Genomic DNA, 18,898 nt, shown 5'->3' on the forward strand with positions numbered 1-18,898 from the left:
TAAGAGAGACATCTCCTATAAAAGATCACATGCATCTGCGTTATCCAGTCATGTTCTTTTCTCTAATAACCCTCATGACAATCTACAGAGTCACTCAGTTTGCTTGGATAAATCCGAAAACATTTTTCGCTATAGTGATGAGTTTGAAAGGAAAATCGTGGAGTCCAGAGAAATCATCCTTAATCCTGAACGTTTGAACAGCAATTTGAGTTATAACATCCCTGATAGCCATACTGCAGTTGTTCAATACTGGCGCTCAAGAACCTGCAAGCACGCATACAACAAACAATAGCACGTTAGATAGAACGACTTGAAAAATGCAATGTTTTTGTGTCAATTATGTATTGCATTTTTTGCCTGTAATTCTCAGTTTTTTTGTAACTTCAATTTTTTATTACTGTGTTCTATCTTTAGTGGATACCTGAAGAAGGCTGTAAAAGGCTGAAACTAGTTGTATCATTAAAATTTAATATTTTATCTCGGTTTAAAGTTATTTAAAATTTATTCTTTAAAATGTATCATTACAACCGAGTAGAAGATCAAGAATACATATATATATATATATATATATATATATATATATATATACTCATCTACACAATTAATTACAAACACACTTAGATTAATTATTAATTTAAAAACACTCATATTAGGCTAAATAGCAAAAAAAAAAAGAGAGTATTCATCTTCTCGACAGCATGTCTTGTTAGTTATAATAATATGCTTTGTTTATTAAAAGATATAATAACCTCTTTTATTTTTACTCCCTCATAATAAATTAGAAATAATGATGTGAAAATAGTGAATTTAGGTATGTATTGCTGGCATTTTTTTTAATAACATTATTGATGCTAGTGCAAATTACCAATTTTGAGATATGTGACCACTTATAGGAAGAGAACATTGTAGAATTTGGTGTTGGGTTAACCTATAGTTATTGCATTTGAAATGCAATTATTTATTTATTTTTTCTATGGGAAAAAAAAAAAAAAGGAAAAAAAAAATTAGACCTAAACAAAATCAAATACTGTGGTTGGTTTGACACTGTGTTTATTGTTACCCCCCTTTAGTTTTCTAAGTTGCTTTAGAGAAGTCACGTGTTTTATTTTAGTAATTATTAAGGATAGGTAATTATCAGACAAGTATTCAGGTAATTGAATAGAGGAAGTTAAAGAAGATGACCTGGATTTAGACAGATGAAAAACTTATTCCAAGCAGCCTGTAGAAGATACTTAAAAAAGTGGAAGGAACTGTCAGTAATATTGTTTATTTCATTGCAGTTATATTTTTATGACTTATATTTTTAAGAAAATAATCAGCTTTCACCATTGAAAACACATGAATTAAAAAAAAAATGGTTCAAAGTTCTTTGACAGTGGTGCTACTTCAAAAGAAATTTGCTGTAGTAAACTTCTGTTATAACAAACCATTTCTTAGTCCCTATGAATTTTCTTATGAGAGTTGACTGTATTAGCAAACAGTTATTATTCAGATATATATAAAAAAATGCATAACACATTTTTAACTTTGATAATAGTCTTTCAGGTTTGGACCTGAAATAGCCTATGTTGCTTCATGTGCATTAGAAGTCTTAAAAGGAGTGAAGCAAAAGACTTTGGTTGGTGGCTCTCAGAAGGGTAAATGTAATGCATGTTTATTTTGTAATTTGGATTTTGAATAAATCCTACACAGTATTTACAATAAATATTTTTTATCTATACTGTATATTATGTCGATATATATTACCAAAGCCTTAGCATATACTTGAACATTTCATGTATATATAATACAAAAACTTTCATTGACTAGCACATGCAGAATGATTTCTGATAATTGATTGACTCGACTTCATTTTCATAATGTGCACATGCACACACACACGCGCGCACGCACGCACACACACATATATATGTATCAACTCTACACATACGGTTACAAGACCAATAACACGATGGTACTGTGTGTGTGTGTGTGTGTGTGTGTAGATGGAGAGAGAGAGAGAGAGAAGGAAGGTTTTTGAAGAAGAACTGAGAATTGTTTTGATTTTGGAAACTATTCTGAAGAGCAGAACAGTCTTTTTGTTCGATAAGTTTTGAGCTGAACTCTGTATTGATATTGACCAAAAACAACAACTGTCTGTGTTCATATATAAATAGAGGATAGTAGAAGAATGGTGGTAGCTCGTTTAGTGGAGCATATAATATCTATAAAGAAACATAATGTAGAAATAGAACACTGAAAAAATAGTTGGATGAAGTCATTGGGGAGGAATTTAATATTGTTTCCCCTCTCAATGACTGAGGTGAAATACAGAAATGATTAAATATGCTGTTTAATTATTTAAGTGATTTAATAAGGTCATCTGTTAAACAGATAATCTTCTTCTGAATACAGCACAAATTATGTCAGAAAATTTCCATGTTTTGACATAATCTGTGCTGCTCTCAGTCACTTTTTTCCTGGTACAGGGATACACCAGAACAAAGGTCTTTGATTGACTTCTTTATAGTCTCAGCAGACCTATTTTCCTCAGTGTTGGACGTTCATGTGAGAAGAGGGGCAGAACTGTCAACTGACCACCACCTTGTTGTGTGCACTCTACAGCTTCAGAAACCAGATGCTACTATCAACGCTGGTAGGCCTAAGCAGCTATACCGCGTGAAATGGGAGACATTGGAAAATGAGGCTGTGAGGAAGAATTTTGCAGATGACATTTCCTCCAGATTCAAAGAGATTCCCAAGCATACTGCAGATGTTGAGGAGGAGTGGAAGCTGTTCAGAACAGCTGTCACTGCCTCTGCACTCTCATGGTGTGGCAGAAAGCGGCTCGGCATGGCAACGGGCAGTGAGAAAAGGACACCTTGGTAGAACCAAGAAGTCCAAAAAATTGTTGGAGCAAAAAAGGAGTCCTACCTAACATGGCTTAGAGTCAGGTCACCTGAGATGCATTTGCGGTATGCTGAGGCACGAAAAGCAGCTGCTAAGGCAGTAAAGACAGCAAAGCAGAAGGCTTGGGAATCCTTTGGAGAAAGATTAGACTCATCCTATCCAAATGCAAACAAAGTATTCTGGCATACCATCCGCCACCTTCGAGGGAGGAAATCGTGCACAGCAAGGGCAATTAAGGCCTCTGATGGTGTACTTTTAACAACCGAGAAGGATATCATCCACAGATGGAGGGAATACTTTGAGAGCCTTCTTAACCCAGGTGGCCCAGCAGTTGTGGACATCCAAGAGGTGCAGATCGGGGCAATGACTAGTCTCACAGCAGAAGAGGTCCATTTAGCAATAAAATCGCTAAAATCGGGCAAGGCTGCTGGCGATGATGAAATTCGGCCCGAAATGCTAAAAGTCTTAAATCGAGACAGTGTTCTCTGGCTGACTCGAGTGTGTCAGGCTGCTTGGATATCTGGGCGAGCACCAAAGCAATGGCAGACAGGCATAATAATACCAGTCTTTAAGAAGGGAGACCAGAAGGATTGCAGTAACTATCATGACATCTCTCTGCTCAGCCTGCCTGGGAAAGTGTATGCTAAGTGCTTGGAAAGACGGTGCAGGAGCATAGTTGAGTCAAAGTTCCAGGAAGAACAATGTGGCTTTCGTCCTGGTAGAAGCACAACTGACCAAATCTTCACTTTAAGGCAAGTCTTTGAGAAATCTTGGGAATATGCCAAGAATGTCTACACATGTTTTGTGGACTTGGAGAAGGCATATGACCGAGTTCCTCAGGATAAGCTTTGGCAAGTAGTACAGGAGTATGGAGTGGATGGTCAACTATTAGCTGCCATCAAGTCCCTGTATGAATGCCCAGAGTTTTGTGTCAGGGTAAACAGCACAAAGTCTGAACCTTTCAGTCTCCGTTGGCCTCTGCCAAGGGTGTGTTCTGTCACTCCTCCTTTTCATAATATTTATGGACTGGATTGATAGGCACAGCCGAGGCAGTGAGTGTGTCAGAATTGGAAAATGTAGCATTGGACATCTGCTTTTTGCAGATGACCTAGTTCTGCTTAGCTCTTCTACAGATGACCTCCAGTGGACCCTGGATAGGTTTGTAGCTGTTTGTGCAGACGCCGGAATGAAGATCAGTGTGGCCAAAACTGAAACATTTGTGGTCTCAAGACAACCATCCCAGTGCACTCTAAATGTAAGTGGAGTCCCAATGAGGCAGGTGGAGAAGTTTAAATACCTTGGGTCCATATTCACGAATGATGAAAAATGGGACGTAGAGCTAGATACTCGAATTGGCTTAGCAAGCTCAATATTGCGGGAGCTTGGCCGTTCGGTAGTATTGAAGCGGGAGTTAAGCCAGAAGGCAAAGCTGGCTGTCTTCAATACAGTCTATGTCCCCATCCTCACCTATGGTCATGAGAGTTGGGTAATGACCGAAAGAATGCGGACACGAATCCAAGCGGCTGAAATGAGGTTCTTTCGAGGAGTTGTGGGGCTGACAAAACTCGACAGAGTCAGAAGCTCTGCAATTCAGGAAACCCTCAGTACTCAACCGCTGCTTCTCCATGTTGAGAGATCACAGTTATGTTGGTACGGGCACCTGGTCAAAATGCCACAAGAAAGGCTCCCTCAGCAGGCCCTCTTTGCCAAGCCAGAGGGTGGGAGGCCATGTGGAAGGCCAAGGACTCGCTGGATAGATTATATCCAAAACCTTGGGTGGACACGTTTGGGAATCCCACCAGAATACCTGAGCTTGGTGGCAGAGGATCGTGACCATTAGAAGTTCCTCTTGCAGCTGTTGCCCCCACAACCCAATTAGGAAGAGTGGGCCTTGAAGATGTATGTATGTATGTATAGTTAGCAAGCAAAAATTAGAAGTAAAAGAAATAAACTGGAAATTAGAATATGCAGAAAAAATACCAAACAAGAGAATGACCACCTAATGTAAACACTATAAATTTTCTTAAACGGATGGCTTTCTACCACAGAAGAAGGTGCCTCAGAGTACCTTCTTGAGATAACCTGTGGAGTACCACAACTAGCTGTTCTTTCTCTGATTCTGTTTGACATATACACACAGGACATGAACCAACTTCTAAAAGTAATAGTTTTCAATATGCAGACCACACCACCATAGCATCCAGTCACAATGACATAGACACAGCTTATGTTCAGTCTGGTATGGCAAGTAAAATATGTAATATATATCTGCGGCATCATGTGGCCATTTAGGTTGGGTATTCTGTCACGTGGCTTATGCAACCCACACCACAAAATTCACATCAATTTGACCAAATATTGTATTTTTATTGACGTATGAAAGATTTTAGAGTGCATACTGCATCAGCGCTCATCTTAATTGGTCCAGTGCAATTAATTGTAAGATAACTTTGAATAATTTATCTGTTAATATAATTTTAAATATGGAAAGCATAAAGGTCAAATGGACAATAGCTATGCTTCACATGCACGATTTATGTGAGAAGTCCAAAAGGTTTATGCTTCGTAGTGAGATTAGATTATCAGTGGCAAATACTAGCGTAAAACATGGATAATTTGAATTTTAATACGATTTTTAAATGCAGCCATATAAGTGTATCTATTAAGTAATGAGACAACAATTATTATATCAAAACACAAACTATATTTGGAATTATCAATTACACAGATTTAAAATAATCTCCTTCCAACTTCACACAGCATTTGCATCTGTCATACAGGTGTTCAAATGTATGGTGGAAGTTCTGAATGGGAACTTCCTTCAGTTTCTGGGTCACACCATGTTGGATGTCCTTAATGTCACTTAAGTGCTTCCCATTTCAAGGCACATTTCATCTTTGGGAAGAGGAAAAAGTCTGCGGGAACCAAATCTGGTGAATAGGGAGGGATGTTCGTTCACGCAGATCGACTTTTAAGTCAGAAACAGGTAGTGCATGGGCGTGTTGTCATGCAACAGAAACTAATTGTTGTGTGAAATAGTTCTTTCCTGACACGTTGCATGCAAATGTACTGATGTTGCAATGCTCCTAAATAATACTGACTTCACTGTTGTGCTCTCAGGAACAAATTTGCAGTGGATAATTCCAGCAGCATCGAAAAAAACAATGACCATTGTCTTGAGATGTGATTTTTTTCAACTCAACTTTCTTTGGCTGGGGAGAAGATGTTCCATGCGCTGCTATTTCATTTCTGGATCAAACTGTAAACCCCAACTTTCATCACAGGGGACAATTCTTTGCAACATATCATGATCTTGATCGACTGCATGGATGAAATTTTGACAACATACAACCTAGTGCTCTCTGTTCATGTGTGTGTGACACAAACCTCGAACAAATCTTCCTCTTGTGCAAATTCTTTTGAAGATTAGTCTGGCCATTTCCTTACCAACACCAAGCTGTGCAGCAAGTAGCCTAGTGGTTATTCACCTGTCATGGGCAACAAAACTGGTCGTACACAGCATGGTTCATCCTTGAGGGACCCCCACCCCTCTTTAAACGTTTAAAATCAGTGGAACATCTGTGTGTGGCTTAGTCATTGCCATAAACTCATCTTTGGTCTTGATACAATTCTGTAGCACTTTTTCCTAATTTATAATAAAATTTTATCACTGCTCTTTGCTTCATGATGCAACTTCTGACATGCTCTACTCGCTGCGTCACCCAGCTCGAAAGTTGCACCTGGTCAAAATTTTAAACACTTGTTATTTTATTCAAAGGAGGAGCTGTCCTGTTAAAAAAAAAAAAAAAAAAAAAAAAAAAAAAAAAAAAACTCAATACTTAACAGCCTTCACAACTTCTGTGCCTCATTCCCATGGTTGGACTATTGCTTCTGGCATTCCAACACCCAAACACATGCACTGCTTATCACCAAAGTAATCCTTACCAGCATGGAGGAAACATACCTTCCCCACACCACTCTGAACTGTCATTATCTAACTAAACCCTGGTTCTCCAAAAGATGTGTTCAAGGTTGTACAAATGAAAAACCAAACATACCATAACTGGTTCAAATCAAGAACTCCATTCTCCTTTAGAAGCAAATTTTAACAGAAGAGTCATACAGCCTTGTCTGTTCACCAGTTCTTGATGAAAAACAACATCGCAGTTGTGCCCCACCCTTCCTACTTGCCCGATCTCTCTCCATGTGACTTTTTTTTATTCCTATGGATAAAGAAAACCATGAAATGGCAGCGATTCATTAATGTGGATGAAGTGAAAGAAAAGTCACTGGAGACCATAAATGGTATTCCAGTTGATCAGTTCCAGAACTGTTTCCAGCAGTGGAAAAAATGTTGGGACAAGTCATTGACTCGCATGAGCTTCCTTTGAAGGAGACCAGAATATGGTATTATAAACTTTAATAAATTTTTTTGAAAAAAATAATTCAGATTATTTTTGGATATCAACTCATGTGTATATGTGTGTGTGTGTGTGTGTGTAACCCCTAGAGAGCACGTCCCCTGGGTGGCAGATAGGGGAGCCCACCATGTGTGTGTGTGTGCACGCATGTGTATATGGTGGGATGGTCCGAATATATGGAATAAGGACTCGTGGACCAACAGGGCCATAAGGGGCAATCATCTTGATTGTAAGGGGAAGCGGCACTCCCATGGACCCCCTAACTGAATCTATCTCCTTTCCTTCTACTACTTTGAGGAAAATCCACTTACTTTAATCTTTCCTATAAGGCCTTATTAGCCATCTCTTCTTATTTTATGACCGCTATGCTATTAGAGTACGCGAGGGCCATGGGGTCTTTTCATTTCTGGCCTTACAACTATGCCCTCTCTATAAACCTTACTGTAATTCTTCTATAATCTACTCTTTTCCCCTTCAATATACCCTATTCCTCCTATGGGTTTAAATTCGGAAGAAGGCTAGTTCAGAAGCCTTAAGGTAGCAGCCCTGCCACTGAACTATTCCATCGTCAGGCTAGTCCCCTAACATGGAGAACATAATTCTACTAGTAAGCTGACAGAAAAAGATAATCGGATTGAATCTATAGGAAACGACCCTGGAATGGAAAAGGTAAAACAAAAATGGAAACGACAAAATATAATACACATAGCAAACTGGAATGTAAGAGGAATAGCATATAAAGAAATAGAATTAGACCAATTATTAAATGAAAGAAATTTTAAAATAGCAGTAATAACTGAAACAAAAAAGAAATTAAAAGGAACCATGAGAAAAAATTTTAATGTAATATACAGTGGAGTTGACAGAGACCAAAGAGCACAAGCAGGAGTCATGATTTCGATTCATAACTCCCTTTCAAAACAGTTAAAACATTATAAATTATGGAATGAAAGAATAATAGAAGCCTAGAATAAAAATAGAGGCTATTTAACAATAATTGGTTTATATGCCTCAGAAGAGGGAAGAGAACAAGATAATATTGATTTTTATTATCAGCTACAAAACATATATAATAAAATAAATAAAAATGATTACGTAATTTTAGCAGGAGACTTAAATGCAAGAATTGGAAACATGAAAATTAATAATAATATAGGAATACATGGAGAACATACTCTAAACAGGAATGGTAAAAAATTGATTGACTTTGTAGTTTATAATAACCTAAAAATAATGAATTCCTTCTATAAACATAAAGACATACATAAATATACTTGGGCAGCAAGAGGATGGAAATCAATATTAGATTACTTTATACTAAATGAAAAGACATCAAAATTTTCACTAGATGTTAGAGTTCACAGAGGATATGAAATAAGCAGTGACCACTTCCTTGTTAAAATAAAATTAAGATTACCACTTAAATGGCTACAAGTAACAAGAACAGAAAGAAAAATTGAAACATTTGTTTATAAAACTAGACTATTGAATGACACAAATGTACAATGGCTATATGAACAAAGAATTAACCAATATCTAGACAAAATAAAACAGAATGAAGAAATAGAAATAGAATGGCTTAATATAAAAACGATACTAAATGCAGCAGCAAATGAAAGCTTAGGAAAGACCAAAAAATTCAATAAAAGGAAAAAAACTGAAGATCTCGGATGATACAATGAAAGAAATAATCAAAAAGAAAAAAGAATCCTATCACAAATGGTTAAGCAGTAAAAGATTAGAAGATGAAATAGAATATAAAAGAATAAGAGCCATAGCTAAAAGAGAAGTCAGAAAAAGACATAGAGAATCATGGAACAAATTTGTTTCTAATTTACAACATGATTTATATAAAATAAGACGCAATGTATATAAGATTTTGAAACACCTAAATGCAGATACCAAAGAAAACATAAAATTAAACACTGAATTGAAATTAGAATAATTTCTAAATTACTACACAGAATTGTGGACAGACAAATATTTTAAAAAAGACAACTGGGAAACAATTAATGAAAATGAAAAGGAAATAACTAAAGAAGAATTAGAAATCAGCCTGAAAGAAACAAGAAATGGAAAATCACCTGGAGAAGATAAATTAGGTTCAGAACTATATAAATATGCAGGAACTAGATTCAAAGAAAGACTCTTATTATTTTTAAATAAAATTTATTCAACTGGTATCCCCCCAATAGAATGGAAAAAAACAATTGTGATTCCTATCTTTAAAAAAGGTAATAGAGATGACCCTAAAAACTATAGAGGTATCAGTATACTAAATTCCTGTTACAAAATATATAGCAGAATCTTAAATAGCAAACTAATGAAATATCCCAAAAACTTTATTTTAGAAGTACAGAATGGATTTAGAAAAGGATGATCATGTATAGACCCGGCCTTTTGCCTAAAATTAATAATAGAGAAAAGAAGAGAATACAATTTAGAAACACATATTGCATTTATTGACTTTGAAAAAGCATTTGACAAAGTTAAAAGAAACATATTATTTAATATATTAAAAGAAAGACAAATATCAAATAATATCCTAAAAGCTATCACAAGTATATATGAAAATAATCAAATACAAATAAGATTAAATCACGAGCTATCATATAGGAGAGAGATAAACCAAGGGGTCCGAATAGGGATGTCCCCTTTCCGCAACTCTTTTTAATATCTACTTAAATGAAATAATAATAAAATGGAGTAAAAATTTACATCAAGGAATTAAACTTTCACCTACAATTAACTTAAACACTCTCCTCTTTGCCGATGACCAAATAATAATTACAAATTCTGAAGATAAACTACAGAAAGCTATTTTAGATCTAAATGAGATATCCAAAGATTATGGTATGGTAATATCAACGGAAAAATCAAAAACTATGGCCTTTAAAGCACAAGATCCAGCAAGAACTAGAATAGTAATAGATAACAAGATCTTAGAACAGGTAAATCCATTTAACTACCTATGATGTACGATCACATATGAAAATGAAAAAGATATAAACGTAAAAATTGCAAAATATTTAAAAATAATAGGTGTAATTAATTCTATATTTAAACCAAACCTAGTTCAAAAACAAACAAGAATAAAAGTATACAATACATTAGCCCTACCAGTCTTAATGTATGGAAGCGAAATCTGGACAATAAAACAAAAAGACAAACAAAGATTAACAACAGCAGAAATGAAGTTTATGAGAAAAACTGCAAAGTATACCCTATTAGATCACAAAAGAAATGAAGAAATTATGAAAGAATTAAACCAAGAACCAGTAATAGAAAAAATAAAAAAATATAAACATAAATGGATGGAATACGTTCAAAGAATGAAAACAGAAAGATTACCAAAACAAGCCTTAAAATACAAGCCATCAGGAAAAAGAAAACCAGGATGTCCTCTTAAACGATTCAACGATTACTTCTAAGGCTCGAACAGGCCATGCTAGCCCTAAATCCTTGATATGCATGATGATTGATGATATATGTAATAAATTTTTTAACTTGGGGATACTGTATATTAATTGTATGTATATTTACAATGAGTTGTCCTGGTGTTGTACCATCTTTAGACTTGAACTATGTTTCAGGTGCAAACTTAATTGTTTGCTTACTTGGGATTAGGAGTTAAATAACCAAGCTTATAAAATTACTTGGTAACCCTAATATATATATCATATGTTTACATTTATTGCTTTATCATTACATGTACTGTTCAATACAAAATACTGAAAACATTTGTTTTTGATAAATACCCATGATTTTTTTTGGCACTGCTGCACAGAACATTTTTTTTTGTTGTTGTTTGTACATGTGTAAATATTTGAGATATCAATAAAAAAAAAAGTATTAAACTGTTATTAAGATAAACCTCCAGGGAGTTGGAGACTTATTGAGAGAGAGAGGCCATGTACTCCAGGAATTAATGGAGTGGATAAGAGTAGCTAGTTTCAAGTGGGGAGGATTGGAGAGAGGGTTTGAAAACTGTTCAGAGGTGGTATTTCTTTAAGATTTTATTTTTTCTGAAATGCTCTGGATGTAGGGGATAGTGATAGCATTACTAAAATCCTTCTCATTAGAATGTTGTGGATTGGGCAAAGGATTGATTATTTTTTTTTATTTTGTGATAACTGTAGCTGTTAGATAGGAAGGTATATGATTGAGTTCTTTTGCAAGAGAGGCATCGTTGTAATAAATGTTATGCTCTCTGTTGGTTAGTGGATACCATATTGTTGAGAGAAGGGTAATGAGAAAGTTTGTAAATGCATATGCCTATGTGAATGGGTTTCCTGCATACTGAAAAGGACAGATTACCATGAGGTATGTGTTACCAATATTTCCCTATTCCATTGTAAATTCTAGGGTGAAAAATATTGAGGTGGGAATTTTTTAAAAAAAGAATCTGTGTCTGAGCCATGAGACCGTAACATTATGCATTTATCTTACTTTTCTTATTATTATCTCTTATTAAATCTTTGTCTGTGTGTTTATCTTATTTTCTACGTTTGTTATTAAAGTCTATTATTAAATCTTGTTGTTTGCTGCACCTTTGTAAATCTACGTTATCTCATTTAAACTTTTCTTCTTAACTTTGATTACTCTCTTATCCATTTGGCTGCAAACATTGAAGCTCACTGAACAAAGAAATCTCCTCATGCTTGAGCCAACCTCTTTGTCTGATCTACTGGTGTTTATTGTAAACAGAATTTTGGAAAATTTGTTTGATTTCTAGCTGCGCCACCAAAATATGCGCATGTCAGGTGAATCTCCCTCCAAAGAAAAACACACAGTAAAACACACGGAACCTTCCTCTCTTAATAATAATTAAATCTAGCAGCTTAACCCTTCTAATCTACAGTCATGGCAATATCTACCTTGAGCACACAGATTCGAGTTTAATGAGTAGTGCATTGGAAATGTGAATCAGGCAAGTTATTTAAACAGGAAAACAGTTTATTCATCACTAATGAAATATACAAAAAGGTCCATTATAAGTCCCAAGTAAATTTTGCTTCTGCGCTTCAAATAACAACTCAAAATTACGTTACATTTAGTTCCTCAACACAATTACTTCTAGTAGGACCACGTGTCTAAAACATTAACCTAGATGTATTCAATTCATCCTCAGATAAACATTTGCAAGTTTATGCAATAGCTACAACATTAAACACAAGATGTATTACCTAAATCTCTAAACTAGGCTTTCTTTCGCATAAGGCAAAACAATTCAAATATCAGCATTAGGCCTGAAGTCCTCAAGTATCCTATCCAAACAAAACCTTAATCAAACACTGTCATCACAATCCTTTTCTCAAGTTAAACAATGGAAAGATCTTACTTGAACATAAATCTGGACTTCTCTGAATGATCCTTGAAATCATCTCTTTCGGTTACCGTTCGTCTTTAGCACTGAACTCAGGTACCTTTTCTGGGGCTTGTGAGATCCCTCGTTATTATCAGCGAGCATCAGGAATTCCGTGGCATGGAAACACGGCATCAAGTTTCTTTTAAAACTGCTAATCTTAGTCACGTGGCATTTTCTGTCTGGAAAATGCAGGATGGCGATCACAAATCATCTCCCACAATGTTAGCAAAGCTCCTCTGTCGTCGCGTACATCGTAACCTCAGGTCGGAACTTCACGTGACTTCGTAACTTCTTGCTGACCCAAGAAACGGGGGACCAGTATTCCGGAACAAACTTGAACTCCACGAACCGCATGCCTGACTAGCGAGATGAATAACCCGAAAAAGAAAAACCCTGACTTGCCACAGCAACCCTCTATTTATCTGGCTCCGATGACCTTGGGTTTGCTTATGTTGTTGTCCCCTGGGTATTTCGATGTTCTGGACCCGCCACCTTTTCCGGTCGTTGCATTAAGGATGGAAACTCCCGTGCATTGTTGACCTTCGTGATGGTAGTTACCCCAGGTCATAACTTAATATGATAATCCATCTGGAATTATCACTGACTAGAGGATTCTTTTAGACACAAATTATTTTACTTATTTTCCTTTGTTCTAATACAAAACATTTGTAGGCTACAATATTCAATTATTCACAATTTATTAATTCCAATTCATTAAACAATAAAAATTTTCACTATTAAATCACAAGTATTTTTATTGGAATCTAGTTTACCAGTAAAATCGGTATATAAGGCATTTTGCATAAATTTCCTTGTGTACGCGATTTTACAAGACCAAATAGAGAACACATCATTGACATATTTTAACCAGATAGAAAGTTTGAGAGATGCTGAGTCAAGAGAGCTTGTTTTTGGAAATCTTCCAAAATCTGCCGGGGGGGGGGGGGGATTGATGAAATGGGAGAACCCATAGAGATATCCTCTGTCTGTTTGAAAATTTTGTTCTTCCAAGAGAAATACCCAAAATGGATTGTGAAGGAAAAGAGGTCTGTGGTATCATGAGGAAAAACTTGTTTTATATGAATAAGATAAACAAAATTGCCTTAAATTGTCATTTAAGGCAATTTTGGTTAACAATAAGGTGAATGTCAAAGCTGATTAAGATATCTGCATTGTTATTAGATTTTTGATGGAAGTTTTAAAATGGATAGTGTTTTATGCATGATGCAGTAAGGGAGGGGGTAAGAGATTTTGCTGTTTTGACAATTTAACTCTAATACTTGGAGCTCCCAGTTTACGTCCTAGACTGCCAACAGGTGCATACAGAGGGTGCCTCACCTTATTAGAACTCTAGTCTTTTGTCCATATTGTTTTACTCAGTTTTGTGTTGCATATTTCCGACATCTAGGACATACTTATCTTATTTCATAAGATAAGTATGTCCTAGATGTCTGGAATAATTGCTTTGAAAGACTGTTTAAACGAACCAAGTAGTGACAGAATCGTACTAGAAAAGTTTCAAGAGGAATGCAAAGAGGAGTACACATCAATACTTGAGATAGAAAAAAAGCTGTCAAAAACTTGAAATATGGAAAGGCAGCTGGAGTGGATGATATTTGACCAGAAATGCTTAGGTATGGAGGTATAAAAGTTTTGCAATGGCTACACTGCATAATTCAGAAGGCCTGGTCAGTAGGTCGAATTCCAGATGATTGGAGTAGAGCTCTCATAGTACCTATCTATATATATATAAAAAAAAAAAAGGGAAATAACTGAATGTGAGAATTCCAGTTAAGATTTATGCAAGCATACTTGAAAAGAGACCAAGAAAAATTGTGGAAGAAAAACTTGGAGAAGAACAAGCTGTGTTCAAGCCAACTTAACTTTAAAACAAATAGTGGAGAAATTGTGGGAATATGACAAGGATCTGTACTTTAGTTTTGTAGATCTGGAAAAGGCATGTGACAAGAGGCCCAGAGTAAAGCTTTTCAAAATAGTTCAATTATATGGAGTGAATGGAACATTATGCAGAGCAATTCATTAGTCTATATTTAAGTTGTCAGTCAGCAGTTAGAATTGAAGGAAATACAGGAAGATGGTTTGATGTAAAATTAGGGGTAAGACAAAGATTCACATTATCTCCACTCTTATTCATCATCTATGCAGATCACATTATGAAAGAAAGTGGCATTAGGCCTTATATTAGAATTCAAAGATGATGTCAAACTTAGCTCTTTGCTTTAATCAGATGATGTACTCCTAAACACATCTAGTGCAAGTCTCCAGGATTCTCTAATTAAATTGAATAACAGCTGTAACAAATATGGCATGAAAATCAACAATCAAAGACCAAAATTATGAAAATAGGTAGGAGCATAGAAAACTTCATCTACATTCTGGATGGAAATCCTATAAAACAAGTAAAATATTTCAGCTATTTAGGCACAGTTTTTAGTGAAGATCTGAAAATTGACAACAGAATAAGCAAAGCTGGTATAGTAGATAGCCAGCTGAATAAATTTATATGAAAAGCATATATCTTTGTTTTATTGATTACACCAAAGCATTTGATTCAATAGATCACAAGAAATTAATACATATCCTGCAGAATAATAGATTAAAAGGAAAAGATCTATGGATAATTACAAATATATACTGGAATCAAATGGCCTCAATAAGATATAAAAATGCATATTCTGACAACTTTGAAATCAAAAAAGTAGTAAGACAAGGATTTGTCCTAATCACCCTTACTGTATAATATATATAGTGAGCAAGTTTTTAAAGATATTTCAGAATTGAAAGGTGTAAAAGTTTGGGGGTATGAACTTCAACAACTTCAGGTATGCAGATGTGCAGTCCTTATAGCTGAATCTGAAGATGATCTTCGGAACTTAGTGACAGAAATTTACAACAGAAGCTTAGACATGGGATTAATTATTAACCTAAAGAAAACAAAGTGCATGATTATATCAAAAGAACCAATCAATAAGAAATTAAACATAACTGTTCACAAAAAGAAAATTGAACAGGTTCAGTCTTTTTATATATTGGGCACAAATGTTTACAGATTGAGGAAATTCCCTGAAGAAATAAAAAGAATAGAGATAGCAAGAAAAGCTTTTATTGATATGAAAACTGGTCTAACATCCAGAGACATTAACATAGACACAAGAAAAAGGTTAATAAAATGCTATATCTGGTCAAGTCTTCTCTACAACAGTAAAACATGGACTCTGAATGAAGAAGCAGAGAAAAAATTAGAAGCTTTCAAAATGTGGACTATAAGAATGTTGAAAATATCATGGACAGAGAAAATGAAAAAATGATGATTTAAAGAAAGCAAAAATGAAAAGAACATTAATGACAATAATTAAAGAATGAAAATTTAAATATTTTGGACATCTAACTAGACAAGAAGGCATTCGGAAATTAATATTAGAAGGGAAACTAGATGGAAAAAGAGGGAGAGGTAGACCCAGGACAATGTGGTTTGAAGACATTAAGGATTGGACTCGCTTGAATTACCATAAATGTTCCAGAGCAGCAAAAGAAAGAAAAACGTTCTGTGACATGGTTGCCAACCTCCTTCTAGGGCGATGACACTTGAAGAAGAGAGAAATAAGCCAAAACACCAAACTAGTACACAAGTCAGTGTTCAAACTGGTGGCACCAATGGCAGAATCATATTAAAAATGATGATATTAGAAAGGAACTAGACACTATATTACCATTCAAGAATGTATCAGCAGAGCTAATCTAAGATGGTATTGCCACTTAAATAGAATGGGTGAGGAAAGATTAGCAAAACAGGTGTTTAATACCAAGATGACAGTAAAGAGACCCAGAGCAAGACCAAGGTCCACTTGAGAGGAAGACCACTTTTCATCCACTTCTTTCATTCCATTAATCTCTATTCTTTGGAATATCCTTCCCAACTAAGTACAACCTCTAAGTCCTTCAAGCAGAACTGGCCCCATGTTTTGCAAGACTCTAAATTTCTTGGGGAGGGGGAAAGACCTAGAAATTTTGTGGAGCAATCTTCTCAGCATGTATACATTCATATCACATTTTGGATAGAAAATTATAAAGTAATTTACAGATGAAAAAATGTATTTATTAAATCTTTTATATGTTACAACTTACAAAAAGTTATGTTGAATTTTTTCTTGACAATTATTCATAAGACTATTACACTTTTTTTATATAATCTTTGTCAAGTAGCTTTATTTTTATCCTCCTACATGTTTCGCCAATTTTTTCTATTGGCATCCTCAGGGAATACAAACTAGTAAGCTAAAATAAAGGTTACAGACTAGGTTATAACTGATGGTTCTAATTCATACAAAAAATTGGTATTGTGCGTGTCTCGTTAACATGATTTATTCGTTATGGTTCATGATGTAATTGTTACGAAAGTTCATTTCTTTGATGTTTAATGATCTGATAAAAGTTTTCCAAATTTCTGGTAAAATTAGACCTTGATTCTTGTTTAGGTTTTCAGTTTTACGGGCGACTGTAGCTGCTTCTTTAAAGGTTCTTGAATGGTAGTTATCTTCTATATATGGCATAAGGCTCTTATCCCACTCAATGTGATGGTTAGTAGAGGCAAAGTGACATAAAAGGCCTGAAATGTCTTCTTTAAAGAAGCAGCTACAGTCGCCCGTAAAACTGAAAACCTAAACAAGAATCAAGGTCTAATTTTACCAGAAATTTTGAAAACTTTTATCAGATCATTAAACATCAAAGAAATGAACTTTCATAACAATTATGTCATGAACCATAACGAATAAATCACGTTAACGAGACACGCACATTGTCACGCACAATACCAATTTTTTGTATGAATTAGAACCATCAGTTATAACCTAGTCTGTAACCTTCATTTTAGCTTACTAGTTTGTATTCCCTGAGGATGCCAATAGAAAAAATTGGCGAAACATGTAGGAGGATAAAAATAAAGCTACTTGACAAAGATTATATAAAAAGAGTATAATAGTCTTACAAAAAGTTACTTGTTGATTAATTTTAATGGCATAGATGAGAACACAGACTGATAAGAAATTAACTATTAATTTATTGCTGATATTTCTATCCAGCATCTTCAGAGCACAAAAACAGTTTGTCACGGTATGCGAGACAACAACAATCCGGTATAACAATGGGACTAGTTTGAACAGTTGTAATGTACAACACAAACACTAAAGTCCTAATTAGGCACAATGTAAGTTGAGAGAAAAAAAAAAAAAATTGGTCTTAAAATGACTGTCTCTGAAATCTTTTGGCAAATTTATACAGCCATGCTTGTTGATGTTTGGAGTATGTTTCAAAGCTTCTTTATTCCAAGAACAATCTCTCTGACTTATAAAAGCTTCTGTACAGCACTTTTGTTTTTTTCCAATTGATCCTGTGTGCAGCGGTATCCAAAGCATGGTCTGCTAGATCCAACTTGCCATAGCAATAGTGCCGGATGTTTTTTTTTTATGTACACTGAGGCAGATGTCCACAGTTCTTCCTGTCTGTCCATAGTTAAGCTCGATCACACAAACTGAGCACTTATAGACTCCTGGATGTGATGAAGAAGAGATTCTGTCCTTGGGTGACGGGGTGAGAGTTACCAATTTGACATATGGTTTAAATGCAGTGCATAGTTGATGTTTATTAAGCACTCTAGATATATATTTGAGATGTGCCTTTAATGTATGGGATGGTGTCAATTTTGTTGTAGTGTTCTGTAGTAGACAGTGTGTGGGGGGGGGGATTCTGGGGAGCATTTGGTATTTTGTCTATCTTATGGGGATTACATCCATTGGCCAAGAAGGTGTGATGTGAGTGAGTTCAGCAGTGAGGGCATTGTCATTAGGATACCATACTGTTGAGATGGGTAATGGTGTGATTGTTTGTGTAAATATCTCCCTATATGTATGGGTTTTCTATAAACCGAGAATGATAAGGAACTATCTGGAAGACATGTGATTAGTGTATCCAGGAAGGGTAGACAGTCATTAGCTTCTGTTGTAAAGTGGATTTTTGAGTGTTAGCTATTTAAATGTGATAAGAATATATCCAGTGTGTGTCTGGGCCATGTGGCCAAATAGGAAGCACATCATCAACATAGCATAGCCAAAGTCTTGGTTTGAGAGCGGGCTTGCCTGCAAGAGTCAAGGGTATTGCAGTAAGTCTCCTTCCCCATGGTCTGGAGACAGGGTCCAAGGCCTGC

At 35.3% G+C, this 18,898-nt stretch overlaps 1 protein-coding gene across 7 annotated transcripts in view; it reads left to right on the forward strand.

The window, feature by feature from the left end:
* Positions 1 to 18,898, forward strand: part of LOC150108400 (F-box DNA helicase 1-like) — a 378,469-nt gene that overhangs the window by 233,491 nt on the left and 126,080 nt on the right. For 6 of the 7 annotated variants that reach the window (XR_016548131.1, XM_090390741.1, XM_090390742.1 and 3 more), the window contains exon 14: positions 1,538 to 1,643. Coding sequence is in view for 6 of the 7 variants with exons in the window: in XM_090390741.1 (XP_090246867.1) it covers positions 1,538 to 1,643 (106 nt within the window). In the remaining variant the exon portion in view is untranslated. The remainder of the gene's footprint in view (positions 1 to 1,537; positions 1,644 to 18,898) is intronic. The other variant, XM_090390746.1, reaches the window with a different exon arrangement.

This window comes from Typopeltis vanoorti, chromosome 3 (assembly GCF_054136105.1).
Source record: "Typopeltis vanoorti isolate ZY-2024b chromosome 3, IOZ_Tvanoo_1.0, whole genome shotgun sequence".
Lineage (NCBI taxonomy): Eukaryota > Metazoa > Arthropoda > Arachnida > Uropygi > Thelyphonidae > Typopeltis > Typopeltis vanoorti.